The sequence below is a fragment of the Neofelis nebulosa genome, chromosome 2 (assembly GCF_028018385.1).
Source record: "Neofelis nebulosa isolate mNeoNeb1 chromosome 2, mNeoNeb1.pri, whole genome shotgun sequence".
In the NCBI taxonomy this organism is placed as follows: Eukaryota; Metazoa; Chordata; class Mammalia; order Carnivora; family Felidae; genus Neofelis; species Neofelis nebulosa.
Genome location: NC_080783.1, coordinates 205,644,120 through 205,667,654, shown reverse-complemented (window position 1 = coordinate 205,667,654; position 23,535 = coordinate 205,644,120). Strand labels below are relative to the sequence as shown.

General features: G+C 54.4%; 3 protein-coding genes across 4 annotated transcripts; all 3 read left to right on the top strand.

The window, feature by feature from the left end:
- The first annotated feature begins 3,473 nt into the window (after positions 1-3,473).
- Positions 3,474-6,780, top strand: C1QA (complement C1q A chain). Of its 2 annotated transcripts, none has more exons than XM_058718705.1 (3): positions 3,474-3,607; positions 4,497-4,666; positions 5,972-6,780. In XM_058718705.1, exons 2-3 carry the CDS (start codon positions 4,504-4,506, stop codon positions 6,544-6,546), a joined length of 738 nt encoding a protein of 245 aa, XP_058574688.1. In that variant the 5' UTR covers positions 3,474-3,607; positions 4,497-4,503; the 3' UTR covers positions 6,547-6,780. The 2 variants fall into 2 exon arrangements, with proteins under 2 accessions (XP_058574688.1, XP_058574689.1); XM_058718706.1 differs by lacking the exon at positions 3,474-3,607 and adding an exon at positions 3,645-3,751.
- A 3,632-nt stretch (positions 6,781-10,412) lies between these two features.
- Positions 10,413-14,883, top strand: C1QC (complement C1q C chain). The gene is made up of 2 exons (XM_058718704.1): positions 10,413-10,640; positions 13,753-14,883. The coding sequence occupies exons 1-2, from the start codon at positions 10,460-10,462 to the stop codon at positions 14,307-14,309; spliced, it is 738 nt and encodes a 245-aa protein (XP_058574687.1). The 5' UTR covers positions 10,413-10,459; the 3' UTR covers positions 14,310-14,883.
- A 2,914-nt stretch (positions 14,884-17,797) lies between these two features.
- Positions 17,798-22,944, top strand: C1QB (complement C1q B chain). The gene is made up of 3 exons (XM_058718703.1): positions 17,798-17,949; positions 20,834-21,040; positions 22,223-22,944. Exons 2-3 carry the CDS (start codon positions 20,857-20,859, stop codon positions 22,795-22,797), a joined length of 759 nt encoding a protein of 252 aa, XP_058574686.1. The 5' UTR covers positions 17,798-17,949; positions 20,834-20,856; the 3' UTR covers positions 22,798-22,944.
- Positions 22,945-23,535: the final 591 nt, after the last annotated feature.

The following is a 23,535-nucleotide window of genomic DNA, read 5'->3' as shown; positions in this document are numbered from 1 at the left end:
TAGGGCTATAGAGAAGTGATCATATGGTCTCCAACATGCTGCATTCCTAAGATCGTTTTCTCCAGTGGTAATATAGGCCATTTACAATTTTGCCTTATGTGTTGATTTTTGGAACCCAAGCAACCCTCGGGTGAGAAGTGACTCTACCATAAAGAAATGGAGATTTTGGTTCTTACTCGAACTCCTAACTAGACCTGGGCCTCATGGATTGTGACTCCACAGGCATTACAGGGCGGGGGCTCTCATCCCTCCCTCTCCTGCCTCCCCTCCAGGAGTCCGAGCTCTGGGAAAAGAGGAGGAATACCATCCATCCCCTCTGGTTGAAGGTGTCCCTGTTGTGACATTCACAGGGCTATCGCTGACCCGTTTACTTTCACACTAATGATACGTTCATTACTATCGATGACTTTTATTTCTTTAGCAGTGTTTATACTCTTGCAACAGCCTGATAAGTAAAATCATCCAACACTTGGAAATAAGGCAAATAGATAACCAGCGTCCTTTCAAAGTCAAATTAAAACATTGTCTAACAAGTCCTCTTAAGGGTCATCTGACACTCTAGGGGAATGTCACTTCACTTGACTTATTATTTACTATTGATCAGGGTCCAGGCTCTGTAAAGATCGCCGTTGGCTGGTAGAAGACTGATAAGTTACAAATCATTTTTGGCCAGTGAAGAAATCATGCAAATGATTTCTTTCCAATAGAGAAGACAACCCCCCAACGTTACGATTTTATTGCCCTATAAACATTAACCAGTTTTGCATCTAACTTAGCAAGCTGATGAATATTCCAGAATTCTAGTTTTGGGGTTATTGTTGGTTTTGTTTTTACTGAATCTCTCTTTTCTCTCTCTCCATACATAGGTACATATAAATATTTTCTTCTCACATCCTTCATTGAACTGGTTTTGTTGTCCTGCCGTTTCCTTCATTAATAAGCTGGGGGGAAAATCCATTCACGTGTGCTCACTATGTATTTCTCTAAGGATGGTGTATTTCAAGTTTTCAAAACTATGCTGTGAGAAGCCTTTCGCAGTATTTGCAAGTGTTTCTGTCTCTGGTCTTTATGTGACATGTGATATTTCTTTTTTTCGAATTGCTTTTTATTTAAAAAAAATTTTTTTAAGTTTATTTTTGAGAGAGAGAGAGAACAGAGCACTAGCAAGGGGGGCAGAGAGAAAGAAGGAGAGAGAGATACAGAATCTGAAGCAGGCTCCAGGCTCCGAGCTCCGAGATGTCAGCACAGAGCCCCATCTGGGGTTCGAACCCATGAGCCATGAGATCACGACCTGAGCTGAAGTCGGACGTTCAACCGACTAAGCCATACAGGTGCCCCTCTTTTTAATTTTTTTTAATGTTTATTTATTTTTGAGAGAGAGAGAACACGCGGGGGAGGGACAGAAAGAAAGGGGCCAGAGGGTCTGAAGCAGGCTCTGTGCTGATAGAAGAGAGACGGATGTGGGGCTCGAATTCACGAGCCGTGAGACCATGACCTGAGCCGAAGCCGGACACTTATCTGAGCCACCCAGGTGCCCTGACATGTGATATTTCTAACTCCTCTTGCAGGAAAGCAAGGCTGACACACTATAATCAAAGAAGATGGCGGTGGATCAGGTGTCACAGACCACCCGGAGCAATCTTCCTGCCTCCCACCACTCCCTCGCCTTGCTAGATGGAGAAGGTGAGGCTCAGACTGGTTAGGTAACTTGCCCAAGGTCACACAGGTATTGTTCATAATGATGACTTATTTTAATGTGGTGTTTGATAGCATCAACTTCCCCAGAGGATCCTCAGCCACCCAATGAGGAGCCTGTATCATCCCCGTTTTACAGATAGAGAAACTGAGGCCTAGAGAAATGATGTGGTTTGCCTAAGGTCACACGGTGATTATATGTGGGCATGGCCCATGAGATTCCATCTCTCCTAACTTCCTGAATCCCCGGGGGCAAGAGAGGGGCTGGCAGGAGTTGCTCTGGGTCCCCACACTCTTATCCAGAGAACCCCCATTTGTATCTATCGAACACATACTGGGGGTGCCACTCAAGATTGCAAATGAAAAAGGAGTCCCAGAAGCTTGAAAATGTCGGCCCTAGCCCATCTCCATCTGCCCAGGTCAATAGCCTTCCATTTTCTCCTCTTCCTCTTCCTCTTCCTCCCCTCTTCCCTTTGGTAAAATACTCAGGAAAGAAAACACACACACACACACACACACACACACACACACAAACCCAAAAACCAAACATGATCATGGGAAGAAGCAGAAAGACATGGTCAGCCGAGGACTGAACACATCGGTCTCCAGTCTGGGAGAGACAGAGTAGCTCAGTCCAAAGAAGAGTGTTCCCAGGTCCAAGCTGGTGAAGTGAGATGGGCTGACAGGTGGTGAGCACCCTGTCAGCATAAGTAAGTAAGGCTAGATGATCCGGCCAAAAGGTAACGGTAATTCTCTAGATGGTAGAATTCATGGGCTTTGTTGCTGTTTTTTTATAATTTTTTAAGTGTTTATTTACTTTTGAGAGAGAGAGGTAGAGTGTGAGTGGGAAAGGGGCAGAGAGAGAGGGAGACACAGAATCTGAAACAGGCTCCAGGCCCTGAGCTGTCAGCACAGAGCCCAATGTGGGGCTTGAACTCACAGACTGTGAGATCATGACCTGAGCCGAAGTCGGAGGCTCAACCGACTGAGCCACCCAGACGCCCCTGTTGCTGTTTTTTAAATGTCGATAAAAGCTAATTATTAAATATTCACCATGTGCCAAGTTTTGTATGTACTTTATGTCATTAAAATGTTATAATAATCTGATGAGGTAGAATCCGTCATTTCCAGTTTATGATTAAGAAAACTAAGGCCCCGTTGGGGTGCCTGGATGGCTCAGTCGGTTAAGCCCCCGACTTCAGCTCAGGTCATGATCTCACGGTTTGTGGGTTTGAGCCCCGCGTCGGTCTCTGTGCTGACAGCTCGGAGCCTGGAGCCTGCTTGGGATTCTGTGTCTCCCTCTCTCTCTGCCCCTCCCCCGCTCATGCTCTGTCTCTCAAAACTAAATAAATGTTAAAAAAAAAAAAAAAAGTTTAAAAGAAAAAAGAAAACTGAGGCCCCGGGAGGTTAAGTAACTTCCCAAGGGCAGCTAGGAAGTGGCAGGTCTAGGAAGCTGATTACTGAGCTTCCCATCACTACCACACTGCCCTTTGTATTCTTCTGTATTTTCCAAGCTTTTGACGATCAGTCCAAGTTCCTGACTTTTTAAAAAATTCCTTCAGCCCTGATGTTCTCTGCCTCTCTGGTTCTCACATCCCCCCAGTACCCACCCCCCCCCCCACTGCCTCCATCCTTGCAGACTCCTGCCTTGCTGTCCCTGCCCCCACGCCAGCTGCGGCTGGGGTAGGACATTCAGTGTCCCAGTCTTGCTGAGGTCTGCTCAAAATGTCCCTGGTAGGCTTCTGACCCCTGGGGCAATGCTGGGGGCAGGTCCAGGGAAGGAGAAGGGGAAGTCAGAAGGGATGTGAAACTTGGCCACAGCCGGACAGGCACCACCCCTGCTGGGTGTCCCACAGGGGTCCCTGGGTGGAGGACAGGAGCATCCAGTTGAACTGACTGCCAGCTGAGGCAGGTGAGGCCCGTGCCTGAGGGGGTGGGGGCCCGGGGAGCTGACCTAGGAGGCTGGACAATCGAGGCGGGAGGGAGGGAGAACACTGCCAGCCGGTTCTGTGCCAGGACAGGGTTGCAAGGGGCACTGATCCAAGATCCGGAATAAGTGAGTGGGGAGACCTTTATTCCTTGGGTTTGGGAGACGGTGGGAGGTGGTAATATAGACACATCAGCTCTAGCCAGAGTTCCTAGGTTTCGGCCCCCTCAAAACACAGGAAGTTGGGGAGAAGCTAGGGGTGTTGGAGCCAGCAGAGGGGTCCCCGTAGAGGGTACAGCGGGTGCTGAAAGGGGCCGAATGTGTAGGGGAGTGAGCACATGTGTTGTGTCAGGGGGTTGTGAATCCCTGTGCATATGCACAGCTCTGCCATCTGGGTGAGAGAGTGTGAATTAAATAAGGCGTAGGCGCTCAATAAATATTTGTTCAATGGGATTGATCATCGGTAGGAGTATATGAATGTGTGTGTCTGGGGGAGTGAGAGGTGGAGTCTATTTGGGTGTCGGTTTGTGCCTCCAGGAGCGTGCAGTGGATTTTGAGTTCGCTCGCCGTGGTGTGCAGGTGTGGGATGAGAGGCTGTGTTTGTGTGTTTGAGTATGTAACTGTGTGGGTGTGCTCAGCTGTGTGTGTGTGTGTGTGTGTGTGTGTGTGTGTGTGTATCTGGGCAAATTTCTGGTTCTGCGTATATGCGCGGGGTCCCTGGAGCTGGGTGGAGGGCAGACTTCGGAGGCCCTCGAGGGAGTGTATGTGCTTCGGTGGTGGGGGGATGTGTACAGAACACTGTGGGCGTAGGGTTCAATGTATGAGTTGGGTGTGTGTGAGGGTGTGATGCCCACTCTGGCCCATGTCTCCACAGTGGCATCATGGAGGCCCCATGGGGCTGGCTGGTGGTCTGCGTGCTGGCCACATCCCTGACCTTTACAGTGACCGAGGATGTGTGCCGAGCACCAGATGGGAAGGCTGGGGCCCCAGGAGCGCCTGGCCGACCTGGACGGCCAGGCCTCAAGGGGGAACAAGGGGAGCCAGGTGAGTACCTCCCTCTGGACCCCAGCCCCTCCTCCCTTGGCCTGGCCTGGCCTCCAGGGTGGAGACTTGGGGGTGGCACCAAGAAGCGGGAACCCGCCTGGGCCCCCACGTGATGCATGCTCACTCTGCACTTGGTCCCAGAGGCTGAGGGGGCCTAGTCTTCTCTCTGGACATGTCCCCAGCCTGCCAGGCCCCTCCATATCCCCCTTACTGCCTGAGTCCTCTTTCTTTTTTTTTTTTTTTCTTTTTTTAACGTTTATTTATTTTTGAAGGAGAGAGAGACAGTGAGCAGGGGAGGAGCAGAGAGAGAGAGAGAGGGAGACACAGAATCCAAAGCAGGCTCCAGGCTCTGAGCTGTCAGCACAGAGCCAGATGTGGGACTTGAACTCATAAACCGTGAGATCATGACCCAAGCCGAAGTCAGACGCTTAACTGAGCCACCCAGGCGCCTGAGTCCTCTTCCTTTGGCCTCACCTTCCTTCCCTGGAGGATGGGCCACTACAAGCAATGAATGAGAAAGGTCTTGGAAAAGTGCACACTCCTGGGCTGTTGTTAAGTTACCAGAACGAATAAGGTGCTAGCCTTTAGACTCAGGAGACTTTTCTTGCTATGTAACCTCAGGCAAGTTACTGACCCTCTCTGAGCCTCAGTTTCCTCATCTGTAAACCGAAGAAATAACCCCACCTGGCACACAGAGAGGATCGACTGATGGCAACTATCCTTTCGGCTTCCTTCCAGCCCCCCACACCCAACTCTGTCCCTGCCTCCCCATTGCCAGCCCCTTCTGGCATCAGAAACTCACAGTCTAGAAAACAGGTTGGGGGTGAAGGAGAAGGGAGAGGAGGACGTGCCCAGAGTGGGAGAAGGAAGTCTCAGGGAATTCTCTTGGGCCTCCCAGTCGGCAGCAGGCCAGAGAGATCTGCAGAGACACTTGCAAGCATTTGCATCCAGGCGTCCTGTACGTAGTCCGGACCTAAAGGGATCGGGGTCAGTGGCCCGGCGGGGTGTGGAGTTCACGGCCGGCCAGAAGCACAGTGGACGGGCCAGTGTCCTGCTTTTGCCAGGACCTGACAGCTTCCCAAGTGCCTGTTTGCACTTCTTTCCACTTGATAGATAAAGAAGCTGCAGCTCAGAGGTTGAAACATCTGCCCAAGGTCACACAGCCAGCCAGAGTCAAGGTCTTAAAGGCCCAGGCACTCCCCCATCCTCCACTGCACAGCAGTTGGGCCATCTCCCAGCTCCCATCTCCCTGAGGACTAGGGAACACTGGACTCTCACTCCAGATCTGGCCTTTCTCCCCCACAGGGGCACCTGGCGTCCGGACGGGCATCCAGGGCCTTAAAGGAGACCAGGGGGACCCTGGGCCCCCTGGAAACCCTGGCAACATGGGCTTCCCTGGGCCCAGTGGCTCCCTGGGTCTCCCTGGCACCCCGGGAGTGAAAGGCATCAAGGGCAACCCGGGCAACATCAAGGACCAGCCACGGCCAGCCTTCTCGGCCATTAGGCGGAACCCACCAATGAGTGGCAACGTCGTCATCTTCGACACGGTCGTCACCAACCAGGAAGGCCCGTACCACAATAACACGGGCCAGTTCATCTGTGCTGTGTCCGGCTACTACTATTTCACTTTCCAGGTGGTGTCCAAGTGGGACATCTGCCTGTCCATCGTGTCCTCTGGGAGGGACCAGGCCCAGCGCTCCTTGGGCTTCTGTGACGCCAACGGCAAGGGAATCTTCCAGGTGGTGTCCGGGAGCACGGTTCTCAAGTTACAGCGCGGCGATCGGGTCTGGATTGAAAGAGACCCCGCCCAGGGCCGGATTTACCAGGGCCCTGAGGTGGACAGCGTCTTCAGTGGCTTCCTTGTCTTCCCATCCATCTGAACCAGGGAAGGAGCCTCCCGACCCTGGCCTCACATGCTTCCTTTTCTGTGTGACTCTGGCCCGCTCACTCCACCTCTCTGGTTGCTATGGTCTGCTCTGCCTGGGGGTGCTGTTGCTTGAGCTGTCTGAAGGGAGAGGGCTGGCTCCCGGGGCCCCTAGAACTTGCCGCTGGCTGCACGCTGTAAGGAGATTGATCTCTTCGAACCCTTCCTACAATAAATACCTGAGGCCATGTCTGTTGAGCGTCTGTTGAGTTGCTACACTGGGCACTGGGAGGGAGCATAAGGACGACAGTTACGGAGTGCTTACGAGGCAGGCCTGCGTTTTGTATTTTACAGCAGGTATTTAGCAGGTCCTGGGAGTCCTAGGACCTAGGGCCACCCCTTACCGGTTGTCCAACCGTGTGCATATTATATAACTTCGGTGAACTCAGTTTCCTTATCTGTAAAATGGGAATAACAACGGCACCTACTTCAAAGGGTTGTTGAGAGGATTGAGTGACTTAATATATGAAAATTGCAGAGCCGTTCCTGAGTCAGAGTAAGGGCTGAGTAAGTCCTAGGTATTATTATGTTTTGTTTAATCTGTACAGCTGAGGGGTGAGGTGGGTATCACGACCCTATTTTACAGATAACGAAGCAGGTTGGAGTCTGGGGCTGGATATAAGGCCCAAGGTCAGCGTTTAGGTAGAGGAGCTGGGGTCTGAACCCAAATCTTACTAGCCAAGTGAGGCTAGTAAGGCTTACTTACCCAAGCCTGCGTGTTTAACCGCGACCCTTGCCAGCCTCCACAGCCACAGCCTGACACATGCTTTCCAACCTTGAACCAGAAAAACATGGGCAAGACTCAGAGAGGGGTGGTAATCGGCCCAAGGGCAGCCAGCAGTCCTCCCCAAAGCCAGGCTTCCTGAGTCCGGCCCTGGGCTTCCACTCAGGCAGCCATGTGAGGCTGGGGCTGCTGCTCGCTGGGCATCCCTCCCGGGCTGCAACTGAGAAGGTCTGGAATTCTCATGGTGCCTTCCCAGGGTCCCACTTAGCCTGTCCAGGAACACTCGGAAGCAAGAAGCCTCGCTATGTCCTCTGTATGTGAAGACAATAAGGAGACCGGGAGTTCAGTCCTAGGCTGTCCAATGCCCTGCACATTTTCTCAAAGGAAGCCATCTGTGCTTTGTGCTGTGCACACATCACACACCTGCACACCACGCAGGCACACCCGTCTTCCTCAGGTTGCACGTGACCCACGTTCCCCCATGGAGACCTGCCTACTTCCCACTGAAACACGGGCACAGGAATCCCCTTCTTCGGTGCACACCAACCCAGGCCCTTAGATACACGGTGCACACCCCTGGACGTGCACACTAGTTACACCCTCAAACCCACAGTCGTACTTGGGATACAGGTGACACGCAGGTGTGCACGTCCTCCTCACTCTCCCACCCACTAAGTGACACACAAGCAGCCTGGGAGTCCTCACATACCACCCCCTCCCCAGCACCCTGGCCTCTGACATACACCCAAGACCCTCCCCTGGGGCTGCCCTGCCCTGCCCCCACTGACAGCCTCTGGGGTTTGGGGAGAAGAGAGTGACCCCTCTGTAGCCCCAGCATAGTGCTGGACTCCTCACGGCCTCTCTGCCTCCTTCAGGCCTCCACTCTGCCCCAGCTCTCTGCCTCCTTGCCCAGAACACACTCTCCCACAGACTGGGAAAAGAAACCCATCTTTGTGTATCTACGATGGGCTGGACATTTCCTAGCCATTGATGCATTTAATCTCAGCAATCCCTCTTAACTGGTTCAGAGAAAGGAGATCCCTATCCAAGGTCACACTGCCAGAAAGCGGCAGGACCTAGATTTGAACCAGCTCTGCCTGACCCCAAAGTGGAGACCTCCTTTCCTTGCAATGGGACTCAGAGATGTCAGGAGTGGGGGCCCCGTAAGTGGTGGAAGAGACCCGGCTACAGAAATGTGAGTGCAGGGAGTCTGGCTGCTCCTTATTCTAAATTCCACCCACACACTCCACACCCTGCCCGCCCTCCCCCTCACTGGGCAAATCACTGGCCAGGCTGGATGGAGGAACGGGCAGAGCTAGGCTGGGCCTGGCTGCTGGGGCAAGGGCGGGCTGAGCATGGGCTGAGGCTGCCACCTGCTGGACAAGACAGACTCAGGCGCAAAAGAGATGAGAACTGAAGATGGGAGCCCCAGGTGTCATTCGGGTCCCCCTCCCCGCCCCCCTGCCAGTGCTGTGTCTATCATTTATGCTTTTCCCAGCCCTACACCTGCTGGGGACTTTCAGGGTCAAGGACATTCACATCCTTGCGCTCATCCCACACTCTGCAGCCCTGTGCCACAGGGTAGAGGGACAGACTGGGAAACTGAGGCCCTAAGGGTCAGTTGGTGAGGCAGGGACAGAGCTCTGAACTCCTGCTCATGCCCGGCACCAGCCTAAGCCCTGTACATGCATCATACACTGGGTCCTCACCACTGCCCTGCATGGGAGCTATTGGAACCCCTCATTCACAGAGGGGGACCTGATGCTCAGGAAGGTCAAACCCCTCACCCCGAGTGACACGGGTGGCAAGTGTGGGGTCAGGGCTGGAGCCCTCTACTGCTCGACAGCCCCTTCCTCTTCCGAATCTCATAGGAGGAGAAGAGGAAGAGAGGAGAGGAGCCTCTCTCGGCTCTGCCCAAACTGGCCCCAACCAGCAACGCCTCACCAGCTCCCACAGGCTCCAAGACCAGATGCAGGGGTGCCAGAGGCGGTGCGGGCAGGGAGGCTGGGATTGTCAAGGGCCCCAGCAAAGGAAGAGGCACCGACACGCGAAGCCTGGGCCTCCCCCACCACCCAGTATACAGATAGGAAGGCTGAGGCCTGGAGGAGCCAGTGGTTTGCTGAGGGCCTCAGAGCAAGGGAGTGGCAGGGCTGGAAGATCTGAGGCCACTGACTCTGTAGCCAGAGTCCCACCACAGCAGGCTGCTTGCCATCAAAGCTTGTCCATCCTGGGTGTCCACCTCCAAGTATAACCAATGGGAGGGGCAAATGGAAGTTTCTAGAATAAGGCCTGCCACTTGACAAGTGCATATGAGGCTAAGCAGAGGCTAAGCAGAGCAAGACTTTGGACCCCAAGAATGGATTTGCTGTGTGACTTTTGGTAAGGGCTTTCAACTCCCTCGGCCTCAGTTTCCTCATCTGTAAAGGGGGAATTATAACTTCCTCCTAGGAATATTGTAAAATAGCTGAGTCTCAAGCACAGTAAATGCCAACATATAGGGATGGGCTGAACTGGACACACACACACATACACACACACACACACACACACGCTTCAGCAGATCCGGGGGAGGGGACATTTCCTCTTTTCAGACACTCATGATCCGGGGCGGGGGGAACACAGGGTCAGCCTGGCTCAGTACCGAAAAGAAAGTATTGAGTCAGGAAAAATGATGGGAAAGGGGATGTGCGACTGGGGGCAGGGTGAGCAGAGGGGAGGGGGCCGCCCAGCCTGCTCTGGGCCCTCTCTGCTGCGTCCGCTCTGACACCGTGTCCTCCAGTCGGGGAGAGGGGAAGCAGATTTGAGGATACCTCTGTGACCAGACCAGAATCCTTTCACCCCCAGGTGAGGCCAAGACCCCGGCTGAGAGGGAGCAAATGGCAGTTTCTCCCTGCTACCTCCCTGAAACATGGGGACAGCTTGATTTGTGAGAGGAAGGAGGGTCCCCATCACTACTGAGCTAAAGGTCCCGGCTCAAAGAAGAGGCCCCATCCTCCATCCTTCCTGTGGTCCCAGGACCCCAGGGGCAAGGGGCCTGGGGAAGGGACCTATAGGCTCCTGAGGGCTGTCAAAAGACCAGCGAGGAGGGTGAGTGAGGGGCCGGGGGGCCAACTCAGCTCTCTCCCTACCCGGATCCTTCCCCAGGATGGACACGGTGTCCAGCTCCTGGCTCCCCCTTGGACTAAACCTGCTGGTGCTCTTGCTGGTGGTGCCACTTGGGGGCCAGGCCAGCACAGGCTGCTACGGGATCCCTGGGATGCCAGGCCTGCCGGGGGCCCCAGGGAAGGACGGACACGACGGCCTGCCGGGGCCCAAGGGTGAGCCAGGTGAGTCTGCTGGGCTTCTGGGGAGGGGTCACCTAAGACCTGGGGGCAGCAGGCACAGTGTGCATCTGGCACTAACCTGGGGGAGAAGGGCAGCGACTTGTTGGCAACAAGTACAGTCCCTACGGACGCACTTGCTCCCAGGACAGAGTCCAGCTGTCCCAGCAGGTGTAACCCCTCTTTTCGCAGAACCCAGGCCTTGGTCCTCCATATTCCCCTGACTGTGCCTCAGTTTCTCATCTGACAACAGGGAGGGAACAAAAGCACCTGCCCCAGAAGGTGGCAGGGAGGATCACAGGAGATGACCCACCTGAAGACCTTTGACAAACTCTAAAGTGCTGTGCTGTTTATTACAGCTCCTCCATCCATCACCTGCCCTGCAACACGGACCCCTGGGGGGGGGGGCGGGGCCCATGTAGGGAACGTCCACGACGCACAGAGGGCCGGGCTTCAGTTCCCAGCCCTTCCACTTCCCTGGGCAGAGTGCCTCAGTCTCCTCATCTATAAAATGGGGAGATAGTACCTACTGCACGGGGTGCTGTAAGGGGAGGATTAAGCAAGTTGCTACTAAAGCAGCATCCAGCACATAGTAGGTCTCAGGTAAGTGTAGGCTATGCGTGGTATAGCTGTTGTCCTCACTGTTTTTATGGGAGGTCTGTGCTCACCCGTCTCCCTGGGATCCTGGGTAGTTGGGCCATGGGGAGTGAGAAGTCAGGATTGCAGATTGACGGGCAAGCCCTAGCATGAGCCAAGGGGGCTGAGAACATGAAGGGGCCCTGGTGCTGAGCAAGCACCAGAGTCTGGGGACAACTTGTTTGTCAGAAGGTGCGTATCCGGGATGCAGCGTGTCTGGAGCCAGCGTGGGTGAGACTGGGGTGAGGTTGAGCAGAAGTGATGGGGGGTGGGGGGGTTGGCAGAGGCAGTAGGGGTGTGGGAGGCCGGCGGCAAGCAACGTCCTTAGGAATTTCCCCACCGTCATCTTCTCTCCTGGCAACAGAATGGGATTTTGCCAACATTCCAGAAGGAATTCTCTAATTCAAGGTGAGCCGAATAAGGCTCTCGGTTCTGCCGTCGTTTGAGATCCTATACCGCACGCTGCCTCTGGCCATCTCACAGCTCAGTGGCTGATGGCCACCAATTATTGAGCGCCTACTACATACCAGCCATCGTTCCAAATGCTCAGCATATGCTTACCTTACAGGGTAGATAAAATTGTTAACTCTGTTTTGCAAGTGAGAAAACTGAGGCCAAAATCCTTTTTAAAAGTGCCTGACTGCCATTTTACAAATGTCAAACCTGAGGTTCAGAGAGTTGGAGGAACTTGCCCAAGTCACACTGTGGAATCCTGCCCAGCTCCAAAGTGCCTTTAGTCACTACCTTCCCCTGCCTCTCAAGCCCCTCCCCAGTGCATGTCCTCCCCCTCCCAATCAGTTGCTGGAAGATATCTGGAGGGATGAGACATGGCCCTGCATCACTGACAACCGTCACCAGGAGCTGACCCCATGGAGCACTTCCTATGAGGTGCCCAGCACGTGCCTTCTCCCACTCCAAGCTCCCAGAAGCTCTCTGGGATCTCTATTATATCCTTTCCTCAATTAGGCAAGCAGAGGCTTGGGGAGGGGAGGTCACCTGCCCAGGGTCACACAGCTTTAGCCTGGATCTGTTGGATCCTCAACCCCCTCTCCTAACCCCGGGACCGAACAGGCTCACAAGCCATAGAGGATCTGTCACAAATAGGTCTGCACAGACACCCAACCCTAAGGGAGTAGGAAGCGGCTATGAGGGCTGGCAGAGTTGGCCAAAGAGGGCTTCCTGGAAGAGGAGACTAGAGCCAGGCCCTAAAAGATGAGTACAGTTTGGAAAGGGGAGAAAAATCTCACAGAGGCTCAGATAATCAGGGCTGTCGCAAGAATCACATCCTCTGACTGGGACTCAGCCAGACTTGATTTTCGATCCTGACTCCACCTCCTACTGGCTGCATGGCCTTGAGCAAGTCTTTGGCCTCAGTTTCCTCATCTGTAATATGAGAGAAATGGAACCAGCCCAGGAGTCATAGGGGCTCCGGTGGGCTGAGTGGGGCCGGGGGAGCTGGAGAAATCAACCCCCTTGGTGGGGGCCTCTTCTGTTTGGGCTCCATCCAGTGATTCCCATGTGCTAAGCCGGCCTGGGGTGGTTCCATCTCAGGAAGGGATACAGATTTTGTGGGGCTCTGAACCTTATAAAATATTGAGGCCTCTCTTTAAAAAACAATACAAAATTATAGGTACATTTGACTGCGGGGAAGGGGGTCTACACGTGCTACAAGATTGTACTAGAACTATACACACACACACGCAAATGAATGCACATGCAAAGTGGATCGTCCAAAGGTGAGTTTTCCCGTTTTGATGTCGTACTTTAGTTATGCAAGATGTGCTGCTGGGGAAAACTAAGCAAAGAATACATGGGCTCTTCTTGTCCCCCTCCCGCCCTTTTTCCTGGCAACTTCCTGTGAATCTGTAATTACTTCAACATAAAAAGTTGACAAAATTTTAAGAGTAATGTTAGGCAAAGGGCCTTGAAGGGGCCAGCGCAAGTTAATGGGGTCTAAAGAATAAGTTTCATGAGCTTTCCAGGAAATGGGCCTCCGACCAATCCTCTGATTTTTGTCAAGAGACACTCAGAAGCAAAACTTTCAGGTGAGGTTTGGATTTGTTAATGTTGGGCTCTAAATAAAACGTTTAAGAAAACACCGTGCAGGCCACACAGGAGCTCTCTGAGGCCACACGCTGGCTGTGGGTTGACAGTCAGGGCCTCTGACGTGCTCTCTGAGACCCTGCCCGGTTCTGACACCTCCTGAGGCTGGCGAGTCCCACCCTCTCCACCGTAAATGTGGAAACTGAAGCCAAGAGACAGGGGAGCGTCTTAGCGCTCGGAGAACAAGTCCATGGGGGAGGCCGGACTCCAACCAGGGCCTCCCTCCAACTCTCTGCACGCTTACCCCCAGGTGATCCAGTCCATCTGGGGAAGGGCGTTCCGGAGACCAAACTCTGGTGGAATGTCCCCTGGAGGACACCCAGGGTCCCTGTTCCTGTCCCCTGCCCCATCACTTCCTTCCCACCTATTCTCTCCCCAGGAATCCCAGCTATCCCTGGAACTCAAGGACCCAAGGGTCAGAAGGGAGAACGCGGCACACCTGGGCATCCCGGGAAAAATGGCCCCACGGGAACGGCCGGTAGTCCAGGGGTTCCCGGCCTCATGGGACCCCCTGGGGAGCCGGGCGAGGAGGGCAGATACAAGCAGAAGCACCAGTCTGTCTTCACGGTCACACGGCAGACATCCCAGTACCCCACGCCCAACAGCCTGGTCAAGTTCAACGTAGCCATCACCAACCCGCAGGGCGATTATGACACAAGCACTGGCAAGTTCACCTGCAAAGTCCCAGGTCTTTACTACTTTGTGTACCACACGTCGCAGACGGCCAACCTGTGCGTGCTGCTGTACCAGAGTGGCGTCAGGGTGACCACCTTCTGTGACCACCTGTCCAACAGGAAGCAGGTCAGCTCGGGCGGTGTGCTGCTACAGCTGCAGGCGGGTGAGCAGGTGTGGCTGGGGGTCAATGACTACAACGGCATGGTGGGCACCGAAGGCTCGGACAGCGTCTTCTCTGGCTTCCTGCTCTTTCCTGACTAGGGCAGCCAGGCCTGCTCCAGGCCCGGGGCCGCCCCGCTCCCCTCAGCTTCCCCGCAAGAACCGCTGTGCCCAGGCCCTTCTCCCCACCTGATGGACTCCTCCTCCAGGAAGCCCGCCCTGACGCCCTTGCCCCAACTTCTCTCCCTCCTCCGAATTCCTTCAGGAGTCACTGCTTTGAGACTTAACCAGCACCCTCTAACACTGTCAATGTTTTTTTTTTTTTTCCAAGTCTCTGGAAAGGCAAGGTGATATATAAATAAATAAATAAATAAATGGGAAAATGTGGCACGGTTCAGGCTTCTCGCTGACAAGTCCTCAGAGGAGCAGGCCTCTTCATCCTCAGCTTTGCACCTGTCACAGCCACCCATGGGCTCTAGACTCAGACAGGGCATCCAGTTGGTGTTCAGTTAAAGGTTGGTGCCAGTGTTAAGACACTCAGCGTCCTGTGGCCATTTCAGAGAGGGATGCTCCAGTGTGATTACAGGCTGCAAGAGGTCCCCAGTGTGCCATCTGTTGTCACTTGTTTGGCGGAGAGGTGCTACTGTCATTAAAGGTATCTGTGCTCACAGGCAAACAGGAGTGTTTGAATTCCCAGGCCTATGTTGACCTATGCTGAAGTTTGGAAGCACCTGTGGGCTCAGGTAAGCCCAGTGTAGACAAAGAACAGATCTGTAATGGATATGGGTGAGTAGGTTGTTGGCCAGGTGAAGTCAAAGCACATAGTTCTTGGGGCGCCTGGGTGGCTCAGTCAATTAAGCATCCCACTTTGGCTCAGGTCATCATCTCTGGGTTTGTGAGTTCGAGTCCCACATGGGCTCTCGGCTGTCAACGCAGAGCCTGCTTTGGCTCCTCTGTCCTCCTCTCCCTGCCCCTCCCCCACTCTCAAAAATAAATAAACATTAAAAAAAAATAAAGCACATGGTCCTCTAGCTGGTTTTCATATACTCACTCACTGACACGTCTGCCCTCTCTGCTGGACGGTGAGTATCCCTGAGGCCACTTTGATAGACGCCTAGCACATAGGAGGGGCATGGGAAATACCCCAGATGGGAAGGAAGGAGGGCTACACACACACACACACACACACACACACACACACACACTCACACACACGAGAGGGAACAAAGGCAAAGGCCTAGGAACTCAACTTGGTTCACGGGGTGCCTCTGGCCGGGTCGCAGGGCCACTCTCTTCATGACTCTCCTCCATCAACCACTTAGCAGTCTGCCCAGCAGTGCCCCGAGTGATACATCTTTCTTCTCATTTCTCTTTTGTTTAAAAAATCAATACACCGTTTATGTGGGCCACAGTGTCAGATCAGAAACCTGTACTTTGGAAGCGACAATTTTTTTTTTTTTTTTTGCCATTTTTGTTTTCCATAATTGTTTCCTTGTTGTTCTCTCTTTGTCAGGAGAGACAGGCCTTTGAAAATGCCAGCTTGTCTGCTGGGCTGAGGGAAACCTGGCGAGGGTTTCTAAGGGGGGGCAGGCAAGGGAGGTTGGGACAGGGACAGGAAAAAGACACGCCAAGCTGCAAGGAATGCCTTTTTGACCACAAGATGTGGAGGGTTTATAAGTTTCTTCTCCCACCCTGGGTAGGGATCATCCCCCCTATATCAGGGATGCGAGCAATGATTTCACAGATACAGAGACCAGCTGGCTCCTACTCAGGGGCCACGGTCCAGGGACCCCCCTGTGCCTGGTCCCTGATCCACACTTGGCACCCCATGCTCCCAGGCTCCAAGAACTCGGCCTTCTCTTCATAAATATAGCACTGTCCCCAGGTTTGCATCGGGGGCCTACCAAAAGCTGGGCCCTGGACATGCCAGGTTACCTCACTGGCCCCCCACAACCCATGCCCCCACATTCATATTTGGGAAACTGAGGCCAATAAATGTGCCTGAGGCCACATAGCTGGAAAAAGGCAAAGCTGGGATTTAAACTTGGCAGGGGCTGATTCCAAAAGCCCATGCCCATACTCTGCTCCCTGCTTCTTTCTGTTCTTAGTCTCAAACTGTCTACCCCAAGTTCAAGCTCACCTATTCCCATTGCCATTGGGAACCCACAGAAAGACCCCGGACCCACAACGTACGAATCTACAATTTTCTAGGTTCAGAGACCAGCTGGTACAGAGCTCCACCCTTCTCCCTGCCCCAAATACACTGCCTTTCCCTCCTCATCCAGCCCGAGTCCCTTCCCGTCTATAGTTGGCTGAGCCCGGAGACCCTTTGGTTTTATCAAATAAGTCCTTTCCTTCCCTAACACCCACTGCAGGTAACACTTAATTTCCATCAATCAGCATCCACAAGCCCAAAGATATTCTATCTCCAAGCACAGGTAGGGCCCTCCTGACCTATGGCAGCTCCTGGTGCCAGCTGGGCAACCATCCCTGTGAGGGGCATCACGGTGCCTTAGATGCAGCCTCCGTAAACAGGCTGAGGGTCTGGGGCCAGGGATGCCTTGCTCTGAGGCCTGCACCTGCCCCTTGTATGAGGTGTGGGCTCCAGCAGTCCCCTCCTTTTTCTGACATTTGTCACAGAAGCCATGAAACCACTGTGTCATTCAATGTTGAACACCAGTCTTCCCAAGTAGAAGCAATTCCCCCTGGGGACGGGAGCCATGGCTGGTTTGCTTGTGGGTCTGTCTCCAGCACCTAGCACAGAGAGGCTCGTGGTAAATATTTATTCTTTCTCCCCTCCGAGCCTCAGTTTCCCATACATAAGGTGAGGGGAAGGAGCTGGGTGACCTCCAAGCCCCTCTCCAGCCCTGACGTGGTGTGATTCCAGGATCAACAAGCAATAAGCCCCTGCCTCTGTCCATTATTGTCATCAGCATCGAGCCCTGCTGGAAGCAGAGGAAGGGCTATAAATAAATAATAACCACATTTAAAATTCATTATTAGATAATTTTCTGAGAACAGGGCAAGAGCAGAAGTACAGAATGGGAAGAGGCAGAGAAGATGAACCCAGAAAAGGGAAGCCTGAGACGTGGCGTGATATTAACAACTGACATGTGTGCTGCACTTTACCCTCCACGATCCCAGATGAGCTCCCCAGTGCTCCATGCCGTCTATAGAGCAGGTATATTCCCACCACAGAGCAGAGGAAATGGGGGCTCCCTTGGGTTCTCTTGGCTGAGAGCATTTAGACCCCCGTTTGAGACCTTAGGAATCACACTCTGATGAGTGGCAGAGCCAGATCACGGATCCAGGTTCCTGACTCCAAATCCAGTGCTCAGGCACCAGGCCAGCCATGTATGTTCTCGTTTCAGTGAGGAACAGCTACGTCTGCTGTAGGGGATCACAAGGTCAGGGGCCTTGGCACGCAAGCCACCGGTTGTGGACATTCTCCCAGGACAGACTGTTCCCCCAACAGCTGCTGAGCTGGCGAAACCAAACTGGCCACCTACCCACCGCATTTACAGTAAACCCCTCCAGATTGCAGAAATGCGGCCTGAAACTGCCGGATGGGCTGAGAGTGGAGGGGGCCGTCCTGCTGGGCCCATGGGAGGGGGCCCTCAGGGGAAGGCCCTTCCTGTCTCTGGGGAATGGAACTTCCCCTTTGGACCGAGAGCAGCAGGCTCCTGGCTCCCAGCCCCACTGCTGCCCAGCCGAGCGGCCCCACAGGACACGAGGTTCCCAGGTGAGGACGGGGCTCAGGACCTGGGGGGACTGGCCAGCTGGACGATATGGCGGAGGGTGATGATTCCCAAAGTGTAGACTTTGAATCTCTGCCTTGGGCGATTAACGGTGTGGACCCCCAGGCCCAACCCCAGACCTGGGGAACCAAACTTCCCGTGGGTGCACTTGGGTATCTACTATTGCCCGGGACCCCAGGTGATGGGAGCAGCCTAAAATGGGAGCCACCAACATAAGGGCTTTGGAATCACCAAGACTCAAGCTGAGTCCTGCTTCTGTGTCTTAGATGCTGGTGACCTGGGGCAAGTCATGTAACCTCTCTCGGCCTAGACCCTCTCTGGGAATGATGGAACGTTCTAGGGGCCCTAGGAGCCCTGAAGGAGATGAAGCTCACCCAGCGCTTAGCGAACTACCTGGTTCAAGATATGTCAGAGGCCGAGGTGGAATTAGAACCCAGGCCCCCCTTCACCCAGCCCAGCATTTTTCCAGCACCTGCCTTCTCTCATTCCCTCTCCGTCTGCTGAGAATAGCTCAGCTTGACTCTTTCAAGGAACGAATTTGCCTCGTAGGTGGAGCTGCGATTAGTGGTTAGTTGGTCTGATAACTAATTGCATGTTTATAAAGGAGGGCGTGGGATCAGACACCACACTGGAGACCTCATTCCTCTCAGATGCCATCTCTTTCCATCCTCTGGCGGTCCTGTGGGTAGCAGTTAACTCTGCCAAAGAGGCCCAGAGAGGTTAAGGCACTTGTCTCAGGCCATACAGCGAGGTGGCAGTTTGAAGTCTCATCGGTCTGACTCCAAGTCGGGGAAAAGGAGCTGTCGGGGCTGGAAGGAGAGGGGAGGGTTGGCGACATGGGAAAGATGTGAGGGGCAAGGCCGACGGTGGTGATGGATGGCGAGGGCAGGGCTCGGACAAGATGCCCAACTCTGAGACTCAGCGGCTCCTGAGATGCATCTTCCCACTCCCCCTGCCACCTTCTGCTTCCCTAGGAAGCCTGAGTCTCACTGTGGGTCTGGACCCGCTGTCCCCATCGCCCCGACCCCCTGTTTGCTGCTCTCCACCCCTGGGCTGTACCCACCTGAGATCTCCTCTCTCTGAGCCCTATCTCCCAAAGGGGCTGGCTCCTATCCTCCGTCATATCCCAACGCTTGGGGATTCCTGGATGGCAGGGATAATACAAAAATAGCGAATATTCCTTTAGCATTTCTGGCGTGCCAGGGCCTACATCATCTATCCTCCCACCAACCCTATGTGGCAAGGATTAGTATTATCCCCATCTCATGGAAGGGGAAACCCGCCAGAGAGGAGAAGCGATTTGCCTGGGGCCCTCCCCTGCGAGTGGACCCTGATTTGGACCCTGGAAGTGTGGCTGCCCTTCTGACCCCGGAGAACTCTCACCACCGCCTCTGACACATCCTGCTCTCTGGGCAGCAACAGCAGCAGGAACAGTAACCATAAAATAGCCTCCTTCACCGAGCACCAGCCCCGTACCCAGTGCTGCTCAAAACACAGCCACTCATTAGCCCCCGTCAGGCTGTCTGGCTCCAAAGCCCACGTTTTAAACCACCAGGCTTAACAGCCTCCTAGCAGAACACCCGGTGAGTTTTAAGGTCTAGTGGACGTAGTAGGTGCTCGGAAAGGCTGGTTGGAATCCCAGCCACAAGGCAGCTGTGTGACCTTGATGGAGGTTCCTGCCCTCTCCAGTACCCAGTTTCCCCATCTGTAGAAGGAGAGAGCTGGGGGCTTTATTGGGGCGGGAGGGGCTGTTGTAAAGACCACATTAAATGAGATAGTAGCACGTAAAGTATTTGGCCCAGAGCCTGGCTAAGTGCCCAATGCATGGATTACTGAAGTTGTCAAATCTGTCATTTTGTAAAACCTCCAGGAACGGGTACTTATGCAAAGATAATCGTTTTAGGTTAAATTTATATTATGTGAATGTCACCTCAATTTTTCAAAAAACTTTGGACTAGAATGTTAAGGGCGCTTCCGTCTTGAGAATCCATGCTGAGGGGCTCTGGCTGTGCCGACCAGCTCGGTTCTTCCTAGTTCCCTGGTATTTGGCAGGGCCGGCCCTTGCCACTCGCCAGGGCCTGCGGAGGGACCTGAGAACATCCCGTCAGCAGAGATGGCCTGGGGTGCTGGCAGGGATACCTGCTTCAGAGCCAGACGGGCTTGGGTTTGAATCCTGGCTACAGTCCTTCCCGTGTGACCGTGAGCCAGTGTCTTGGCCTCTTTGAGCTTCAGGGTCCTTGTCGGTATGAAAATAATAGCTTTTTCCAGGCAGGGCCGCTCTGAGGATGTCAAGTGGCCCAAAGCCCGCAAATCACAGCCTTGACCTCCTATCCCTCTGACCCCTCACTCCCCTCTAGCCTCACTGGCCTCCCAGCTGGCCCTCGACACTCCAGGCTCTCTGTCCTCCCTCTAGGCCTTTGCCCCCACTTCCTTTCCTCCCAGAACATTCTTGCCCCAGCCCTTTCTGAACCTCTGGGTCCTGGCCTGAACACCACTTCTCGGAGACGCTGCCCCCATCTAGAAGACTTTCCTAATGGGAGAACTTCTTCTCCCAGAAAACCATCCACCCGCCCCTCAAGCCTGGTTACTCTGCCTGCAGGCACCCCTACGTTTCTCACAGATCGCTCTGCACTGTCTCTCTTTCCATTTACTTGAATGTTGACCTGTTTACTGCCTGCCTTCCCCTCGAAGGCCAGCTCCGTGAAGGCAGGGGCCGTATCCGTCTTACCCCAGCACCCAGCGCGGGGTCCGGTCTGGTAGCTGGGACACGCTCGGTGAATGCATGGACGAGCGGATGCATGAGTGAAGAAACACGAGGAGTCTCCGTGGTGGTAAAACTCACTCCACCTTCTCCCCCCACCCCTGCAGGAGGTAGCTGAGCCGGGCCAGTGATGAAGACCGTGAGGGATGGCATCTTAGCATCCCCGCTGCTGCTGCTGTTCCTGTTTCTGCTTGAGGTCTCTTGGGCCCAAAGCAGCTGCACCGGGCACCCGGCCATCCCCGGCATCCCGGGCATTCCCGGGGCACCGGGCTCTCCTGGCACACCCGGGACCCCAGGGATAAAAGGAGAGAAAGGTACTGCAGGCTTTGGGGTTACTCCCATGTCATCGAGCCAGGCCCTGTCTCCTGCCCCCCCAGTCACAGCTGCCTACCTGAGAGATCGCACAAGCCCCCACAAATCCATCGGCTTGCCAAGGCCCACCCCCGACCCCGACCCGTGCAATGACTCTGCAAGGAAGGGATTCTGATTCCCATTTTACAGCCGGAAAAACTGATGCCCAGGAAGGCTACCAACTTGCCCAAGGGAGCCCAGTAAATGTTGAGGCTGAGATCAGGCCATGGCTCTCTTACCCTTAACTCCGGGTAGAGAGACGGAAAACCACTGCAGTGGCTGTCTCCCCGGGAAGTGGCTTCCCAGCTCTCAACTATTTCCTCACCCATACAATGCAGGCAGATACTTTGTGGGGTTGTCACAGCGTTCAAAGGAGACTTCCCGCCACGAGACCCCGCCCCCACCCCCAGAAAATGCCGTTCATCCGTTCATTTAACCAAAACCAACCACCGTCCTCACATAACCGCGTGTAACCCACACAATCTCGCAAACTAATCATCCCCATTGTACAGAGGAGGACGCTGAGTCCCGGAGAACGTGCCTCCGTCAAGGTGACCCGATGAATAATGGCAGGTGGGGCAGGAGGACATCCGTCTGTCCCCTGGGCCTGTGCTCTCAGCCACTATACTCCACAACTTTACTGGAAAAGAGGTTTTATCTCATGCTGTGCCGAACCAAGGGGCGGCGGCTGCTTGGAGTGGCTGTGAGAAGGCTTCCAAGGCCCCCTGGAAGCCCACTGCGCAGGAAAGAATGCTGGGATTGATTAAAGATGTCTGCCCTGGGGGAGCGAGTGGAGAGGGATAGCCCATGTGCCAAGAATTCATTATCCCCGCTCCAGGCATTAAGCCCGAACAAGGGAGCCTGGATGAGCTGGTGAGGAGGGCAGGCCCAGCACCTTCCCTAAGGAGACACCACCCTCCACACCTCGGGCATCAGTTCCCATTGCTGCCAGGCACATCGCAGACTCAGAAAGCTGGGCGGGAAGGAGAACAACCCCCCCCCCCCCCCCCCCCCGCCAGGGAAGCTGAGACCCAGAGAGAAGCAGGGACATTTCAGAAGTTACACGGCCAGGCTCCCTGCCTCCCAGCCCGGGACTCCTTCCGTGGTTCTCTGGCCCATCATTTCTCCCGTCTCTCCTTTTCCAGGGCTGCCAGGGCTGGCTGGAGACCATGGCGAGTTTGGGGAGAAGGGAGACCCAGGGATTCCTGGGAATCCAGGAAAAGTAGGCCCCAAGGGCCCCGTTGGCCCCAAAGGTGCCCCAGGGCCCCCCGGAGCCCGCGGCCCCAAGGGTGAATCAGGAGACTACAAGGCCACACAGAAAATCGCCTTCTCTGCCAAGAGGACCATCAACAGTGCCCTTCGGCGGGACCAGGCCATTCGCTTCGACCAGGTGATCACCAACCTGAACAACAACTATGAATCTCGAAGCGGCAAGTTCACCTGCAGGGTGCCCGGCATTTACTACTTCACCTACCATGCCAGCTCACGAGGAAACCTCTGCGTGAACCTCATGCGGGGCCGGGAGCAAATGCAGAAGGTGGTTACCTTCTGCGACTACGTCCACAACACCTTCCAGGTCACCACAGGCAGCATGGTCCTCAAGCTGAAGCAGGGGGAGAACGTCTTCCTGCAGGCCACTGACAAGAACTCCCTGGTGGGCATAGAAGGTGCCAACAGCATCTTCTCTGGGTTCCTGCTCTTCCCAGATGTGGAGGCATGAGCTGGGGGCTGACTGCCTCCCTCCCCAACCCCGCCCCCACCGGCAATGCTCACGTTACCCCCACCACTCCCCCACCCAGCCAAAACACACAGAAGGGCTCCATGGATGTTCCTGAAAGAATGAGTAAATAAAATTTTCAAAGGCCAAGGAAGTGGTCTAATTCAACTCTGCGTCCCGGCAGCTGGCACATAGTAGGTGCCCAGAAATGCTGCTTAAATGCTGGTTGGACGACTGAACAACCAATAATGAACGAATGAATGAGTGAATGACCTCTGAAAACAGAAACTGTACCTGATTGGAGGTGACTGGAGAGCCAGACTCTGTGCCCAGCTCTGTGACAGCCACATAGTGGGAGACGGGGTGGGAACACCAGCTAGGGAGCAACTTCTATGCTCCAAGCACTGGGCTAGACCTTTTCACTCTCTCATGAATCCTCACCCTCATCCCGGGAGACAGGTTGCATTGCGCCCAGTTTACAGAGGAGAAAACTGAGCACCGGAGGGATGAAGGGACCATCCTCAATCGCACAAGCAGACCTGGCTCTGTCCACTGATGACCCGAGACCTCTTTCGAGGCAACGTATCGAGTCAGCCACTATAAGCTTCCTGCTTACAACATCACATACCTCGCCCCCGCCAAGGGATCCAGGGGTCTTCCTCCAATGTCTTAACTCACCGTGAAACCAAGGCCCTTCCCTCTTGATCCTCCCCACATGTACCCCCCCCCCAAAACCTTCCC